At 42.3% G+C, this 19,227-nt stretch overlaps 1 protein-coding gene across 1 annotated transcript in view; it reads left to right on the top strand.

The window, feature by feature from the left end:
* nr3c2 (nuclear receptor subfamily 3, group C, member 2) overlaps positions 1-19,012 on the top strand; it is a 67,469-nt gene extending 48,457 nt beyond the window's left edge. Inside the window, exons 4-8 of the mRNA XM_071923406.2 lie at positions 415-756; positions 2,773-2,917; positions 7,266-7,396; positions 13,803-13,960; positions 14,833-19,012. Of these exons, the coding sequence (XP_071779507.1) occupies positions 415-756; positions 2,773-2,917; positions 7,266-7,396; positions 13,803-13,960; positions 14,833-14,988 (932 nt within the window). The 3' untranslated portion in view covers positions 14,989-19,012. The remainder of the gene's footprint in view (positions 1-414; positions 757-2,772; positions 2,918-7,265; positions 7,397-13,802; positions 13,961-14,832) is intronic.
* The last annotated feature ends 215 nt before the right edge of the window (positions 19,013-19,227 follow it).

The following is a 19,227-nucleotide window of genomic DNA, read 5'->3' as shown; positions in this document are numbered from 1 at the left end:
CTTCCAAGTCCTGATTCACATCCTAACATGCTTCCCCCTTTAAAGTTACCACTTCCCAGAAGTTACAGCTTCCTTTAGACAGACAGATAACAGATTTCCTTTACAATTTTACGACACGCTGCACAGAACATTTGAACTACACCTCTGTGTGAGTCACATTACAGTGAGAAAGCAGAAGTTTTACATTGTCACCTCTGACTGGAAAACATGAACAGATAATTACATATCTACTCGACATAAACATTCGCACCCAGATTATATATACTATATAGGTCCATATTTGCTTTTGGTTAATATTATAGCAATTCCTATATATCTGTCCCATTTTCATCATCATCTCAGTCAGATTATCTATATCAGTAATGCCCATTGACGTCAGCAATTTGCTAATAAGAACTGTTGTGTTCCCCACAGCACGGAAGTCCAAGAAGTTAGGTAAGCTGAAGGGAGTTAGCGAGGACCTGCAGGGCTCGAAGGACGGCCAAACCCCCGGCGGTGTGGGAGGCGGCTACCTGTCCTCAGAGAAGGAGCTGAGCTCCAGCGCTGCCAACGCCCTGGTGCCCCATGGGCCCGGGGTGGTCACACCTTTTCTGCCGCCCTCCATCTGCAGCGTGTTGGAGCTGATCGAGCCCGAAGAGGTTTACTCCGGCTACGACAACACCCAGCCTGACACCACCGACCACCTGCTGTCCAGTCTCAACCGCCTGGCCGGAAAGCAGATGGTACGCATGGTGAAGTGGGCCAAAGTACTTCCAGGTTAGTGACCACTGGAGTGGTGGGCCCAGGCCTAAATGCTGTTTAGGAGTGTGTTTAAGACTCAGGCATTGGGCTCGGCCATCATAGATCCAGGTTAGAGAGTCTGAGGTGTGTGTGAATGCTGATGTAAATTGACAAGAGGTCAATATCAATGCAGGACAAAGTGTGTAAAGGGCAGCGTTACAGTGATGGGTTTAAACAATAGGAATAAGCACTCGCAGGTTATTTTGATGGAGAAATGGGGCTCAGTATTTAAAGTTATAAAGATACTATGAATCCAATCATTTGTTTCAAGGTTTTCCTGCTTTTTAAAAACCATAGTACAGTGCAGTTCATTCATCTGATGAAAGTACCTCTTCTAATAAACTCTGTATATCAGTTTCAGCCAAATTCACAATGATTCCTGAAGAGTCCTTGAAAAAAACCTTTTTTTAAACATGTGTAACCCACTTCAGTATAAAGGTCTGTTTAATTAAATGTTTGTAAACAATAGAAATATAGTCAGCTATTGTATCTATAGCTCAGTCAATGAAGTTGAGAGTGAAAAAAAAATCAATCCAATAAATCAAAACATAAAAGAAGCCTGAGCGGACTTCTGAACTTCTCGCTTATACTGACTGTGGAGCATAGCACATTCAATTTCAAATATTAGGTCGGGAAATTATTCTGCAAGGCTTCAACAAGATTAGCAGTGGAATCCCATTTTAAGATTAAATAGAATCAAGATTAAGATTTCCAAATAGAACTCATTTACATCACTGTTGTCAGATGTTATGTTAAAAAGAAGATCTAATGTCTATCACATTATTATTTTTTTTTTTTACCTGTAAGCCACAGCACAGAAAGAAAATTGTTCGAAAAGAGATAAACAAGTTCCCTAAAATGTCAGCGGGAGACATATTGAAAGATGCCTTACAGGTAGCTCTTTGAAGCTGTTTAATTTGCTGTATTGCAAATATTTGATACCTCCACGGTGTCTGCTTGCCATATCCGGACGTATAAATAGAAGGGGAGCCAGACAGAAGGGTCAAAATGAGTGCCTTCGACTTTCAGACATGCCACCGCCTGCTTTCAGTTTACATTTGGACATAGCGCTGTTAACGCACTGCGCGAGATAGAAGATTATTAGAGCGCCTGCACTGTACTCACAGGGAAGTCTATGGCTCTTCTTATGGCATAACAGATAATGGGAGCTGCATTAGTAGTACATACCGCACTGATATCTAATTCAAACCTTTAGTTGCCTCACCAATTTGAAGAAGCTGCTTTTAAAAGTTGTCATGTTCTTTTGCTGATTATAGACCATACTCCCAAATCTCAAAGCTCTCAGTGGACTCACATAAATTCATATTTTAATAATCACCCAGCCCAGTGCTATTGATTTTATCCACAGAGAGTACATAGTGCTAAGCCAGTCGTTCGATTCTAACAGGCTTCATAGCAGAACATGTTGCGCAGCCTACATACCTATTCCACAAATATTTAAAAAAATGTGATTTGTGACATACAGTGTTTGGCAGATTGACATGCATGGACTGAAATAGTCCCTAAGCCTTGATAAGTCACTTGCGTGTCCTCAGTTGGCCTACGTTTTGCATGAGGAGGAGTTTCTTGCCAGAGAGTTTGATTGAGAGTTTGGCTAGTTTCCTATTCTACTCTATTTATGGAGTGCCATAGACAACACGCCAATAACTGAAAGCCTTGGGGGATTTGCGCGAAACAAGAACGGGTGAATACTCAGGGGTTGTTATCATGTCTAAACAAATATTGGCACAAAGAAGCCATCATGCCACACAGTCGCGTACCCACATACACACGGGGCAGAGTACACATATACGTAGGCATGCGCACACAGGTGCACGGAAATGCCTCGCAAGTTGTTGCTCAAGTCCTAATGAATAAACCCAATTCCTGAGTATTGTCAATTACACTCAAACGCAATGCTTTCTTCTCATCCGCTTCATCTCCTGTGTGTGTGTGTGTCTATGTGTGTGTGTGTGTGTGTGTGTGTGTTAGGTTTCCGGGGCCTGCCCATTGAGGACCAAATCACCCTGATCCAGTACTCATGGATGTGTCTGTCCTCCTTTTGCCTCAGCTGGCGCTCCTACAAACACACCAATGGACAGATGCTCTACTTTGCCCCCGACCTCATCTTTAATGAGTAGGTCTACACTCCACTACCTACAGAATACTGCTCACACTGCACCGCTGCTTTTGGTCTTGATTTTAAGCGTTGATCGAGCTGTTTGATATTATTTTATCTTCCAATTGAACAAAGAGGTGAGGTCACACCCCCCGCCCCTTTAGTTGTGTTGTCGTATATCTGGTTTAGCACTAAGATACAAAGATTTCCACAGAAGTTTCCAGGGGCGTCACTGTGTGTGCAAGTCAAATCACAGCGAATACAGAGGGGAGTAGGCAATCTGTCTTGTCAGCACCTAAGCACATTTAAAATACATTTGGTCCTGTCTGATGTGCCGTGGGACCCCCAATATACAGACAGGTCTATTAAGGATGTAAGAAAGAATGAGTTTTTCAGAGTAGGAAAAAGTTTTACATCTGATCTGGTTGGCTGAGAAAATGTGCTAAAATATTTATAATGCGTTGTGATACACAATATGCAGTCTACGTCTCAGGTGATTAATGTTTAGCGGAATTCATCAATTAGCGGCAATTCATGTTTAGTCTTCCATGTTTCATAGGGACATTTGTGCTTAATTAATATAGCATTTATTCACATAACTGGATTTTTGGTTGAATTCTACAATTTTTTGGTTGACCACTTGGTTGGGAGAGTTTGGTTGAACAGTCCGCCTTTTGACTCTTGGTATCTAGGAGGTTCTGCTCTTTATAGCACCTCATCAGATGTGCCTTTTTTCCACAGGAGCTCCATCAGCATGCATAAACACCAATGTGTGCACTGGAGTTTGGAGAGTAAGGAGTGTATTTTCCCACTGTAGTGTTTTGCGCATGCATGCCATTTACCTAACGGAAAAAACAGTCCCAGAGCCAAAAAGAGGTTTTATGGTAATTACTTTTCTTTCAGGAAGTGATGATGTACTTAAAACAAGGTCATAATCTTGCAGCTGATTCCTGGCACCCCGTAAGGAAATGCTTTTGTACCTTTGGATGGTTCCTTAATTGCGTCAGGCAGAGATGATCAAAGCCTAGCAAGGGCGGTCAACGGGCCACTTGATCTGCCCTAATATGTTTGAACAGGAGAGCAAGTGGTGGGGAAGTGTGTGTGGGCTTATTGTTGTTGGAGCTGCGGTGTATGGCGGATGTTGAGGTAAATGGTATAGAATTAAGCCAAAGGGAGAAGTGAAGCCTCTGAAGGCAGACTTCTGTAGAGACAGGTTTTTTCAGTGAGATGAACTAAGTCTCACTGCCAGTTTTTAGAGAAAACTCAATTCCGCTGATATACTGTAGGACTTAATGGTCTATGTCATTTGTTAGGTTCAGACTGGAATGAGAACAAGTGTTAATACACAGACAAATATTGTAATTGCATATGCATCATAAATTAACATAGAACCGTGGCCGTTTTGCATAGAAATGATGCAGATGTCTTCTTTGCCACGGAGCGATGACTGTCCTAACTGCTGTTGCGGTATGTGACGCAGCTACAGCGGGCCTGTCCCAGTGACGGATGGGCCTGGTATTCAGCTTGACAGTTCAGATGAGATGTAGAGCCGCTGGATTTAGTGGTGGCCTGGATGCCGGTCACATGCTCAGCGCTCTGTCAGGGCAGCCTGGATGTCACTGCCATCCCCTCTGTGTCTTTATGGGCCTGTTATCAGGTCAGTCCCACCCCCACCCCCCCAATGCCCCCAACTGAGGACAGCATAGAGCCAGAGATTTACAAAGATGAGTACCAAGTGTGTCTGATTGCCTGCCTATTTACCTTTTGTTTGTGTTTAGTGCATCTGCCTTTCTGTTGGTTAGTTTGCTGATCTGTCAGTGAAAAATATCAGTGTCCTAATAGTCCATGACTTTGCTGAGACTACTCATCCACAGTCTTTAGGTGGAGTGGGCAGTGACTTGTTTCCATAGCTACTTAGTGCTTATTGACTCAGGGCATTAAGGCATTTATTGAAAAGACAATCCACTCACTCAGCTATTAGAGCCAAAGTCACTCACTGATTGAGAGTGAATAGTGAAAAGACAGATGTGCATTTTATGTCAAAGACAAAGTAAGCCTGCATAATCTGTCACTTAGGCTTTGATGTGTGGTAAATGCTTGCCATAGATAAACACAAAGTTCAGGGCCGGGAGTGGGCACTGTAAAGGCAGCAATACAAAATTCAACATACTATATAAACATGCTCCAGAAAGAACAATGCCAACACGGTGCAGCACCCAAACATCCTGTGTCCACCCCCCAGAAAAAGAAGAAGAGGAAAAAAACAACAACATACAAACAACAGACAGGAGATTCATTTTAGATGGGCTGTTTGGATCCACTTCTTCTCAGAACAAATATTGCCGGCTATTCCCAGCAGCCAAAGGTGGATCTTAACTTTTTCACTACCTTTCCTTTCTCCTCAGTTCAGTGTTGCTTCCTGAATGTCTCACCATAGCAACAGTGAGGGAGAGAGTTCAAGACAGAGAGAGAGAGAGAGACAGAGAGAGAGAGGGAGAAAGTCAGAGAAAGAGAGAGAGAGAAAGTCAGAGAGAGAGAGAGAGAGAAAGTCAGAGAGAGAGAGAGAGAGTGAGAAAGAGAAAGAGAGATTGCTGCCAGGTTTTTTTTTTCCCTCCCAAAACCAGCAGCTCATTTTGGGCAGTGATTCAGCAAAATTGATTTCAGGAAGGGAGAAAAAAAAAAAAAAAAACGTGTGGAGACTTTTGAAACTCCAGCCCAAAGTTGTATCAAATGATGTTATGCTGCACTTTGCGAAACTGCTCACATACACAGTGCTGCTCAGCAGGGAAACAGGTCTATTCATCTCTCAGAAGCAAATAAGTTGTCAGTATTTATCAGTTATTTAGTCAGGCAGACGGACTCAGCTGTAGGGTAAATACTGTAAGGCATTATGCTTCCTTACGGTTTAATGGGAACATAATGCACTCATCTCCAGTCATCGGCTGCTGGTCCCCTCTGCAGAATGTTTAGTCTGGTTGTTATCAGAGTGAAATCTCCACCCTCACTGCCTATGTAATGATGCGTTTTCACTGTATTCTGTGTTGAACTCCAACCTCTTTCAAGTCGAGCCACACCACTTGCATTTAATTATCATACTCTAGACGCGATGGTGATTTATAGCGGAGAAGTGGCATCTAAAGCCAATGATTCCCCCCGAATCTGTGGCATCTGCAGAGCACATTTCTCATTGGCTCACGCTTTCACTCTTCTATTGTTTCTTTCCTGTTTTTGTGCACTCTGACATAATTGAGATTATTTTGCTGATAAAATGCGTGTGTGAGAGAGAGAGAAAGGGAGTGAGAAAGTGTGATGCACTGTAAATATATTGTGTATGCATGCAAACGTGCATAAATGCACGTGTGACTGGTGTGTACACTCTCAAAAATGAGCACATTGCTACTTTTCAACACGACGTGTAAATAATCGTCCACACATGTTGTGCTGAGAAGTAACACAAATGTGTGTCGTCCCAAACGAGACAAAGAGATGTGATGAAAATGACCGATCCTTTTTAAGAGTGATATGTAGAAGTGTATGCATCGTGTCTCTGTAGTGGCTGGGGTCAGATTTGGGGTCTTTCCCAATCCGACCACAGCCTTGGAGGAGTGGTGCATCTGTGCTGCGTTACTGTACGCAGTGCTCTGCAATCTGGAGGGAGTTGGTATTCTGCTCTTAGCCCATACTAGCTAGATCCTCTCCTCTGCTGTGTGGAAATATTGTTTCACAAGGCTGAACTACTGTGGTAGGAATGGAGTGAGCAAGCGAGTGAGTAAGTGAGTGGGTCAGTGATTTAATGGCTTAGTAAATCAGAGTGAGTGAGAGAATGAATGAATGAATGAACAAACAGCTGAGTGAAGACAGTGAATGAATGAGTGAATGGATGAAAACGTAAGGGTGAATGAGTGAACAAACGAGAGTGAATATAGTGGAGTGAGTAAATGAATGAGTGAATGGTTGAAAAAGCAAACGGATGACTAAGTAACTGAGAAGAAGGAAGTGAGGGGAGTGGAGCGAAATGTTCATTCCTCTTTTCAAGCTATATGACTAATGATAGACTTGCTGTACTTGTTTCAGCTGTATTTATTTATCTAGTTAGTTGTTCACTAACATGTGTTCAGTGCTTGACTGCATTAAACCATTTTTGTAAAATACACTGATGAAAAACGCCATCTTAGTGCATCACAGTGCCTGAAATGAATATAAAACAAAACTATACTTTGGCTGTTAAATCAAAAATATACTTTGGCGGTTAATTTAACTGGGTGGGCCGGTCAAATACAATCAATATGTGAGAAACCCTGAAGAATAAGTGAAGAAGTGAGTCAATGGGTGAGTTCAGTGAAACTTCTGTGTGTGTTTCCTCCAGGGAGCGGATGCAGCAGTCGGCGATGTATGACCTGTGTCTGGGCATGAGGCAGGTGAGCCAGGAGTTTGTACGACTGCAGCTAACCTACGACGAGTTCCTCTCCATGAAGGTCCTGCTGCTTCTCAGCACAGGTAGGAAGTGTGTGTGTGTGTGTGTAAATACTGTAGCTAGGTGTAAGAACAGATGTGAGGGAGTTGTGAGTGACAGTGTGTTGATCTGAGTGTGTACTGTATGTGTGAGAGAGGGAGGGGTGCAAGAACGAATGTGAGGAAAAGATGCTCCCCTAAAACTCAAGTGTGTTTTTGTGCACCATGTGTTTCTGTGTACTGTACGGATGTGGTGCTCTCATCACTTGCTACTGCAACTTTATCAAAAATTCAGACTGTAAGCCACATGTGTTTTTTTTTGCACTGCGGATCCATAAGTAGAGAAACAGATACATCACTCGAGAGTAGCCAAGGAGCACACAGCGGCAGGTGAATAAGACACAATGACAGATGTGTACAGGCTCACAGCTTTTAAAGGAAAAATCCACTCTAAAACACTTGAACAGTCTTTAAAAGAAAACAGCCACTGGTAATGTACCTTGCATTTCTAGGCCTGTTTTGTTGTTTTGTGGTGTGTTTTTTTTTTTATTCCTGTGGATAACTAGCTACACGTAGATAACGTGACGTCATGTCAAGATATTTCTAGCACAGCTACAATGGAGTTTATTAACAGGAAAGAAATTCATCAAAAACATCGACAGTAAATGCCAGTTTTTGGTGTCAGTCCCTCAGAATCAAAGAGCAAGGGCTTCTTTCTGCACCAATGTTCAACAGACATACAGGGAGACATCCATCATAGAAGACGAAGAAATACCAATTTCTCCATGGACAGTAGCCTCAATAGACCATAATGCCACAAGAGATGTTGTGTTTTGAGTAAAGGAGGCAACTCTTGCTTTTTTTCGACTGGAAAAACTCGCTCTCTTGCTCTTGCTAATGCTAACACTATTGCTCTCTCCACCCCCACGTGAAACCCACAGCTAAAATGAACAAGTTCAGGTCTGTTCTCAGAGGGTTGTCAAAAGGAATTCTGGGAAATATAGGAAATCAGTAACTGAACTAGAAGTAGACAAGGCAGGTTGAGGGAAAGTGGATACAACAAAAAGGTAAATAACTCCTGGAATGCACTGAACATCACAAACTGGTGATATAATAATGATATATGGGTTGAATTTTCCTTTAAGCTGCTGTAGTCCTGTTGCTGTAACACCAGAACCGACTGGCATTAGGTTCGGCTATGCCACGATAAACATAACTTAGTCTCGCTGCACACTGCTCATGGCAACCATGTTATGCCTGTGTGGCCAATCGGAGCGCCGCGAGGCGAGCGCCGCGAGGCGAGCGCCGCTCCTGCTGTCTAGCAGGTGAAGCAACAGAACTTCAGCAGTTAGGAACACTTAGTGACCCTCCGCTCTCTCATGTCTCCACTCCTCATCTTTCTTCTTACCGCTACTCCGATGTGAGCAATTAGTGGATGTCTCTCTTGAAATTTTAAAACACTGCATCGACTCTACGGTGGAAAACATTTGAATTTCAAAGCTGACCCCCTCCTGTTGAGCGTAAAGCGGCATCAGTGTCATAACACTGATGTTTGTTGAGAGAGAATAGAGAATAGAAAGAGGGGGTGGGAGGTGGGGTGGGGTGGGCTGGGTGGGGGAGGTGAGTTGTGTCTAGCTATTTGAGTAGTCTGCCTGCTGGCCAGACTTCAAACTCTTTGAACCTCAGCACCAGTGCCAATCTGTGGGAATATTTATTGGAGGGGCATTTATTTTTTACTTATTGAGGCTTCTCAGGGTGGCGTGGGATTCTAGATTCACATGGGCAAAACAGAACCCTGGTAAAATTGACCTCTTCCTGGCATCACATGTTTTTACACTTACATCACATTAACATTTTAGGAATTTGGCTGACATCATTATCCAGAGTGACTTACAATGAGCAGCAGAATAAGCTTACTGTATATTCCTATGTCACTAACATTACAAGCAATTAATAGTGAGGACTGCCAGTGTCCTGACAATATATCAGATATTGTTGTGTCCCTAGACTCAGCATATATGATAGAGATGTTCTTTGCTGTCTTTTGGGAAACCAAAAGCAAAATTCTATGGAATCGGTTCCAAAATATGGATAGAAACATATTGCATTTTGAAAACAGGTAGAAGGCGTACAGGTTTTTGTAAAAACATCCAGTTGGACTGCCATCTTAGTCCTAAATTGTCAATGTGATCCGTTTTTGAAATACAATTTAAAAAAACATTCTGTCATATTTGGGAACCAATATAAGGGGATTTTTGGCCAATGGATAAGTTGTCATGATTAAAAGAGGAGTTGTTTTGCTTCTCATGCTGCACCTATAGTACATATATAGGGAAGAAAATACATTTGTTACCAACAGATTTGTTGAAAACATATTTCCTCACCTATGGGGTAAGGTTGGTTTGGCTTAATAGTACAGAGTATACAGTTACACATGGTAAAGCAGTTGTGTAAGCACTGTCCTGATATAAACTCAATATTGTTGGGTTCATCTACAAGCAGGGAAGCTCTGGTTGGAGGCTGTTGGCTGGTGTGGGAGGGGGACGGGGGGGCGGGGGACAGAGTGAGAACGTACTGTAGAGAGGATAAGAAACCAAGAGGGAAAGACAGATTTAAGAGTGAAATCAGACAAAAGTTGACAGTGAGAGTTGGTGGTGGTGAGAAAGAGACAGGTGCATAGCTATAGGGAGAAGGAAAGAGAAAGACAAAGAGAGGGGGGGGTGGGGGGGGGGGGGGGGGGGTTGGTCCTTCTGTTGCTGTGGCCTCCCTCTCCTCTCCTGGCTGGTCCTCTGGAGGTTTTCCAGAGAGCCCTGCTGTACTTAATAAAGGCCAGTCAAGCACCAGGCAGTGCTCCAAGACCTGCTATTTTTCTCCACTTCCTTCAGACCTGGGCTGGAATTTTGAAGGGAGAGGGAGCGAATGAAAGAAGCAGGGATAGGGAAATTTAAAAATTGAAAGAGGGAACTTAAGGTGCCTCGGTTGTACCGACTGTCAAAGCAGTTGCTTTAATCTGCTCTGGTTGTTCGATTTAGTCAAACTACAGCAGCGGAGCGGTGTGAGGGGGAAGGAAATAAGCATCCAGGGCTTCATTACTGATGTGCAGCAGAGAAGCTCCCGTCCCCGTCCACCAAACTGTACCCGTCCAGTCCGCCGCGCGGATGTTCCACAAACATTTCAGCTAAAGCGCTTCCGAATTTCTTCAAAACAAGTAGCAGCATTTGCACATTTCTGGGTTTACCGAGATACTGTACCGAGTTCACTTAGTTACAGTCATTCAGAGATAATGTCAGGGGCTTGTGTGAGGAGTCGTTGCAGAAATGTTTACAGAGGAGTTGTCAGAACATGTCAGCTGAGCAAGTACTATGGAGTCACTGAGTGTGTGTGTGCCTTTGGGGTGGATTTGCAAAACGAGTGTGTGTCTATGTGTGTGTGACAGAGAGAGAGAGAGAGAGAGGGACAGAGAGAAAGAAAAAGAGAGAAGGGCTGTTATTCCTCTCTGACCTTGGCTAAGGTTTCACTGAGCCTGCGGTGTCTCATGTGACCCTGTTTGGAATTGGTACAGGAGCGGTGGCCTGCTCAAACCAGTCACACTCCTTCACCTCAACACAGAAGTGGATAGTATTGCTACCAGATTATCTCTCGTAAGCGGTTTCTTTCATCTTACTTTCTTTGCTTTGAAATGGCTGCCGAGCCTCGTACCAGATGGCTTTAAGTGTACAGTATGTTTATGGATGAGGTGGGCTAGCTCCGTGTGACACAAAGTTGGTGAAACCCTGATAATTGCCTTTGCACTACATAAAATACCATTAACATTCTCATTCAAAACATTCATTAATCTCATGTGTTAACGTGAGCTTTTTATGTTCTGGACCATGTTTTAATTTAAATTTCCTGCTAGACAAGATCCTAAGGCTTCACCCGGCTCAGCGTGTTGCTGTAGACATGCTCAGGGCCAGTTGTAGGATTCCTTAATGAATAGTATCAGGTATTAAATCAAGGCCAAGAGCAAGCCTGTCAGTAAGGTATGTACCAGCAACCCGCAGCAGGAAACTGCATGTCTTTAAACGTCACACATTCTGAATGGGAACATGTTTCACAATGGCATCTCATAGAGCGGTATGAGTTATGTTCGCCTTTTTATTGTAAGTGCTGGAGAAAAGAGCTTTCCCGGGCTTTGCGATACACATAATAATGCAGCTGCACTCAAATTTCCACATAAGAAATACGACCCAGTTGAAAAGTCTCTGTACCTGCAGCGAAAATCCTTTTGACACCAATTACGATGGTATAAATGCCCCACTTTGGGCCTGGCCATGGCAACGCCCCTAAATGCCAGGCCAGTTTCTAATCAGGGAATATGTGGGTCAGTGGGAGAAAAACAAAAGGTCCAAATGTGGCCCTGGGTTTTAGCACATTCCCGTCATGTCGGCCATGAAATAAGCACAGAGAATCACCACCTCTGTCCCGTGGTCCAATCTGTTTTCAAACTTTCTTTCCTCTGCTCCATATTTTTTGCAACCTGAAGGCTAGTAGTTTGGTTTTTGTGCATGATGTGAGTATGGGAGAATTACATAGAAAGAGGCAGTGAGAGAAAGAGAGGGTAAGACAGATAGACACAGAAACACACACAGAGTTATTGACCTACAATGATCTGTTTTCGAAAAGATGCAATGCTAACTGACAAGATGTAGGCCTTTGCCTATGGCTGTGCATTCTGCCAAACAGAAACAGGTCCTGTCAGTTGCTACCAGTGGCCAAAGGTTCATCTGAGGCATTCTGGCTACTCACAGTACAGAAGAAAATACCTGATGGAGGCTAGTTGTCGTTAATAAAACATTTTTTGAAAGGGATTTACTCAACCATTAGGCTCCGAATTTTCACAGCCCATTCTAATATTCGTCTTTTCAAGTTTCAGAGTCACAAGTTTTTCAAAAAGACCCTAAAAAATGTATGACAAGTTTGTTATTACCGCCGTCTCTTCCCGACGTGTTGAGCCATGCTGTGAATGTAGAGGAATCTGGTCCCGGAGCCATCGGTGGAGACCATTAGGTCTCTTTATATCTGTAATAACTACATGCTATTGGGAGCTTAAACTCTGTCCTTTGGCTTCTCTGATGGAATATAATGACTTCTAAAGCCGAGCCGTTTGACAGCTATTCAGAGGTGGCTCAGACTGACTTATGTGATAACAACACGTTCTTTATGGAGTGATCTGCGGACTAGCCGGGCCACACACATTATTAATCATCACATTTAGTAATATGGTTAAATATTTGGGCAATTATTGAGTAAATGTCCACTATTTAGCTGGCTATTTATTGACACTAGTTTGATGAGTAACAGAAGCAGTATTTGCATTACGCTCATCATGACAACAGTGTGCATTGGAGGTCTTAGCGATTGCTGAAGGATAATTGAAGGCGTTCCCTGAGGCCAATTTGAGGAGCAGTCTTTGAGAGGTGAGGTGTTTCTTAATCTGGTAGCCAGTAGCTGAATGTCATTTAAGAGCCTTGGCAGACTTCCATATCTGTGACTTTGTCCTCCTCTACAGGGAGGGAGGGGAGAGAGGGGGAGAAGGAGAGAGAGAGAGAGAGAGAGAGAGAGGGAGTGAGAGAGAGAGGGAGAGAATAATGTCTTTATTTCAGTGCATCCTCAGGACACACTGTGCAGTTATCTCATTCTTCACATCTGTCTGCATCCCTCCCATTAAACGGTCTTTCAATTAATGCGACAATGCAAATGATCATAATACTTAATCAAGTTACACTGACTGACTAACGGAGAAGGAGGGTGACAGTCATTTAATACCTGTTGTCATTTGACAAACTGCTTGACAAATAAGGTTTGGTTGACACAAAAAAATGATCAAGGCCTTTATACACATGAGGACTATTGTTCCCCTTTTTACTTTCACTGGTGCTGAGAATAGTTTTTATCAATGCCTTCCAATGCATCAGTCGTGTTTCATGAATCAGTGGGTACACATAAAAACAAATTACCACTTCAAGTGGTGTAAGTGGTTGTAATGAGTTGCTAACTAGGCTTAGGACATAACAGGAAAAAAATGTCAAAAAAAGGCTACTGTGTGGGAGCTTGAGAATAATTCACTATGAACCTCTAATTACCCTTTATACCATTACAAAACGTCCACATTAAAATAGCATAGTAGACACACTTGGGGAAAAAAATGCTGTTTGCTTTGCTTGTGATTGACAGAATTGTATATTTTATTACGAGACAAATCCCTGCCTGCCAATCATGTCCAATGGCTAAACAGACTGCATTCATTCATAATAAACGTGTACAGTATGCACAAATGGTCCTGAACCATTCTGATATCAGTTGAAATCCGTTGTTTTTTTGCCAATATTTGGACTGTCCCATTTAAAACATTAGCTATCAGTCACTCGTTAAGTCCAGTTTGTGACAGCAGTGAATGTCTCTTCCTCAGTTCCCAAAGAGGGTCTGAAGAACCAGGCAGCGTTCGAGGAGATGAGGGTTAACTACATCAAGGAGCTCCGCCGTTCAGTGGGAAAAGCAACTAACAACTCTGGCCAAACCTGGCAGCGCTTCTTCCAGCTCACCAAGCTACTGGATGCCATGCATGATGTAAGTACCCTTGCCCCGTGTGCCTCCTATGCCAATTGCCTACAGTACAGCGCAGGCTTCCCTTGGCAGCCGCTCGGTGTGCCATGCCTTCACAGAGGGAGGGAAGTGTCCAATGGCACTGTGCGCCTCTCATATCACTGGAAATGTTTTGAGCAAAACGGCAACATAGTGGATTTGGCTAATGCATTTACTTAGCGGGTCAATGGTACTGTGGCCTGGAATAAGGATTATTGCATCTCAGTCTCTCCCTGAGGGGGAGGTTATTTTGGAATAGGCAGTGGCCGGCCTGTATTGGTGAATGGAACAGAAGGGAATCAATGCCAGCTCACAGTCTATTGGATCAGTACACAGGGGTCACCCTAACAAATGTGCTAAATCACTCTTCTTGTATGCGTGGGTCAACCAGGATGTGGCATTATGACAGCGTGGGCAAAGACTAAAGAAGTGCGAGTCAGTGAGGGAGAGGTTACAGAGATAAATGACCAGGCTTCAATGACTCTAATGATTGAGTGAATGGGGTTAGTGCTAATGGAGATGACCCTGCTTTAGAGGAGGTAAAAAAAAACAGTGGTGCCCCCAAGTGGTCAGCTAAAAGGAATTCATATGGGGTCGCTGCCCCAACAGAGAGCAGAAGCCCTCACTGATATACTGTATATATATTTCCATTTATGTACTGTAGTGTAATATCACTCTTTCATATTGTTAAAATCTATATATAAATCAAGTAATCCTCAGAGAATTAGAGGCTAAGAGTAACGGGAACCAGACAAACTCTACAGCGGTAAACTACATGTGTATCATTTGCATGAGAGCAGCAATGAAAAGCTACTGTATGTGTGTCACACTAAACTGCGTGTCTGTGTGTTGTCCAGCTGGTGGGGAATCTATTGGACTTCTGTTTCTACACCTTTCGTGAGTCCCAGGCGCTGAAGGTGGAGTTCCCCGACATGTTGGTGGAGATCATCAGTGACCAGATACCAAAGGTGGAGTCCGGCCTCACCCACACACTCTACTTCCACAAGAAGTGACTCACAAACCCACACGGCTAGGAGAGAAACGACATTGAGAACTGGAAGAGGGGAGGAAACGGATCGAGGAAGAGGAGACGTGCACGGAGGATCCTGACCTGTGGCCTACGCCTGTTGCCCAATATGCCAGCAACCTTCTCTCCGATGGGGGAGGCAGTGACGCGGTGCCCGGGACAGAAACAAAAGGGGGCGAAGGATTTTGACCCTTACTCTGCAGACACCATGGGCTGGTCAGAGCTGTGAATAGTTCGCGGAGCCTAGTACGACACACTGAGAAGGACTTGTGACAAATGTGACAAAGCATCCCTAAGCCACGCCCCCACCCCCCCCACCCCCGCCGCCCGCCCCCGCCCCAAAGACGATAACAGTATTTTCTATGGAGATAAAGCCATACATTTCTTAGGATGCGCTAGATACATTCACAACGCACACACGTAGTAGGGGAAGTCATACACATGCTGTCCACATGCATTCACACAAACGCACAGATGCACTCCACATGCACTAAAAATCTGATCCGCAAATTCTCGTACAATTCTAGAAAAAAAAAAAAAAAGAATCGCAAACATTAACTGTGGCTTATGCAGTCTTTCACAAATAATAGCACCACTCTGAGAATATGTAAAAAAAAAATAAAAAAAAAATAAAAAAAAATTATGCCAATACTTAGATTTTGCTTTGCAGTGTAGTGACATACTGCAAGACCACAGGGCAAAGGAATTCATTAGGAGGCACACTGTTCTCAACAGAAATTCTAGACTATCTGTAAGGCGAAAGGTCTATTTGAATATATTCCAAGGGCTATACAAGCGTCATCATAAGCTGAATAGTGACATAAAATCTAACAAGTCCAACTTTGATTCTCGATCGGTGTGAACATAACACCCTTCATTAACATTCACATACTCAATTTTTTTTATTAAAATATGTAGTAAAACAATCAAAACTAATATGCAAAACTTCAGAGCTAAAGCTGTTTTGAAATATAATGTTTCTATTGTGTGAAGAAAGCTTGAGTACAATGCACATGACGCTACCATGTCATAAAGTCACGATTTTAGGCTTTGTGGTGTAGAATTAAGACAATATTGTTGAATGATTATCTTTGTGCAAATGTTCAAGAGTACTGGAGAATGGAAAACACCATGCATTAAAAAAAAAAGGATTTCAGTGAGTCCACTGGTAATGGATTTGACTGAGGTGCATCCATAGTAATTGCTGTCATTTGTGTAATCTCCAGAGCACCCGTCCAAATGTCCATTTTTACTCACAATGAAGCAAAACCAGCCCTTTGTGAACCAACACTTATCGACTCTTCCCAGAAATAATAAAAGCATTTTTATAAAAGTGTGTTGCAAAGGTTTAGTTTTTGACAAGCCAGTCATTTTACATTAAGGTGCTTCATTTCTACAAAGCCAGGCAAAACATAACATAACATGTACAGTAAACTCGTAGACGGTCCATACAATACACTATGGGCACAGTTTAAAACACGCATACTCTGTAATGTTGATATAATCAGAAAAAGGAGCATTACTCTGCAGTGCTTACAGCAAAATGGCTAATGTATCAAAACCAGGCAAACGTGTACAGGTATTAACTGCTTACAGTCACATTCTATTCAGCTGTTGTACAGAAAAATGTTTTGAGGTACATGTTGATGAATGCTTGATAAAGAACTGACTATTGCATTGGTATGGTCACCTTTCCTGCTTTTGTGTTTCTCATTTCTCTTATCTTTGGGCCAAGTACTATTATAGGTATGGTAGGCCTAGTCATCTGGACCATTAACTTGTCTCACACCCCACTGGTTTCTGGGTGGTTGTGGAACACTACTGTGATGCTACTGAAAAGCGATAGAGCCGCTGGGGGAGAAAAGCAGTGGGGGCGTGTGATTATTTGTGCCCTGTGAGTGTGTATTTACGTGTGCGTGTATGCATGCGTGTATGGGTAAGTTTGTGTGCGTTTTTTTTTATTTTTTTGTGTTGGTTTTTTTTTCCTGGCCAGCATGTGCATAGTTGATCTGCTCTTTCAGCGTGGGGTATTATGCATTTATGTTATAGGATTAGCCATATCCTATTTCCACATTTAGATTTGCACAGAGGAGATACAATGTGAAATGAGGCATTAGTGCAGCTAGCAGGAATTGTCTGTTTTGATAAGTAACTGTGATGATGTGGGGAAGACTTCTGCATGATCACCCAGCCTAAAGTTAGACCAGTCAACATGACATCATTAGCAGCAGTGGGTGGTACAGTACTTGTGTTTGTGGCCTCGGCTCTCATGATGATGCTGCGCTACACCATGAGGCTTCTTCTGTGGCGGTTTTTGTGTAAAGATAGGACTTGCACTAAGGGATGGGGACGGCAGGATCACAGCTATTGTATCATTAAGGAGAAAAAAGGCCTCATTTTACAATCCCTGTCTTTATTGTGCATTATTGTGTTCAAGTTGTGAAGGACCCTGAAGCTAATCTCTCACTTTGTTTTTCTTTTATTTTGCCCCCCTTCCTCCTTTTTTAAGGAAAAAAAAAAAAACTATGTCAAAAGGTTCATAGGATGAATGGGAAAGTATTTTTGAGAGAATTATATTTTGCTGGAAAACAATATTTAAGTACTTTGTCTAAAAATGATATCCTTTTTGTAAAATGAAATGTTAATGCATGCTTTTTGATGAGATGTTTACATTGTATTTAAAGAAGGGAAACTTGTGCCTTTTTATCTCACCTGATTTACAATTTTACAGTATATATTGTAAATAATACAGCAAGTCTTTATGTTGAGTATAGTATAAAACATTTCTACTTTAACCATCTTGTTGGAATATTGGAAATGTGTGTTTCCCACTCGCCATGTTCTGTGTGTTGGATCATAGAGAAGAATTTACAGTAAGGTCGGTGCCAGAAAGGGCCAGAGAGAGAACTGAATGTATCAACATTGTGAGAGACTTATGGAACTTACTACCTGAATGTTAGAGAGAGTACATTTATTATCTTCATAAGTAAAGTTATTTGATTTTGCATCATTTTTTACTTTTTGCATTATTGTTCATGTGGCTCAAACAAAAACAAAAAAAAGAAAAAAGGAAAAAAAAGAAGCAAAAAGTATTTCTTATTTTGTAACAGATAAATGTATCAAGTGATGGATCCATGAGTCATTTGCTGTTGAAATGATTTTCCTAACCCATGGCGGTATTGTTGATGAGCACCACAATAAAAATCAAGAAATCACAAACTATTAAAGCTGGAATACCTGAAAGCATCTTCTTGCCTTTTCAGTTTTAAAACACAAGCGTTGTGCCCACGCACTAAGGAGGACAAAGAAATGATGGATGTAAAGGCTGCGAGAATTGAGGTTACGCCAATTCAAATCTGACTGTCGCTGATCGGCTCCTCTAAACTGGACATACTGTACTAACTACCGAAAGAAGAAAACTTTCTCCACCACAAAATAATGAATTGACCCAAAGAATGGTGAGAACAGGCTGTATTAATACAAACAACTAAACATCTAGAGATTAGACTGTTGAAATGGTGAAGCTACTGAAACCTGGTGTGACCCATCTGCCTTCCAGAAATACGGGGCCTAACTTTTTGCTTATTTAACTTCATGAGGGAGCCGTTTATATAATGATCACCACCATACAGCAAACAGTTGAATAAAAAACCTTTCCAACTCTCAAAGCAGTAACCCGTCTTTAAAGCCGTCTCCTTTTTAACCAACTCTCTATTCAGGCATGAATGACTCGGTATCCGTTCAGTTTCTGCTGTCGTCTCACAGTACACACTATAGCAAACCGTATGTGGAGTCGTGTCATTGCCACTTTCTGTTTATAGCGATGAATCGGGTGTAGAGACTAAGCCATATCTCCATAGCCATGGCAGAGCATTTCTTATTAATAGATGGTGTTTTCAATTCCAAAAATGACTTTTTACTCAAAATGCTTTGTACAATATTTCTCAGCAACTATCCAGAGAACATAGATATCCTTCAACATAAATGAATAAAAAAAAAATAAACATCTTTGAAACCAGTTACTACTGTACATCTTGATGCAGATTATTGCCATACCTGTGTTTGCAAAACTATTGCAGGATTCTAATAAAATTGTTAAATAAATAATTGATGTGACGTTACTGATTTGTGGTGTGTGTGTGTGTGTGTGTGTGTGTGAGAGAGAGACAGAGAGAGAGAGACAGAGATAGAGAGAGAGAGGGGTGGGGGCTTCAAAACTGTAGCA

Source organism: Centroberyx gerrardi, chromosome 3 (assembly GCF_048128805.1).
Source record: "Centroberyx gerrardi isolate f3 chromosome 3, fCenGer3.hap1.cur.20231027, whole genome shotgun sequence".
Classification (NCBI taxonomy): Eukaryota; Metazoa; Chordata; class Actinopteri; order Beryciformes; family Berycidae; genus Centroberyx; species Centroberyx gerrardi.
This window is presented reverse-complemented; position numbering and strand designations above follow the sequence as displayed.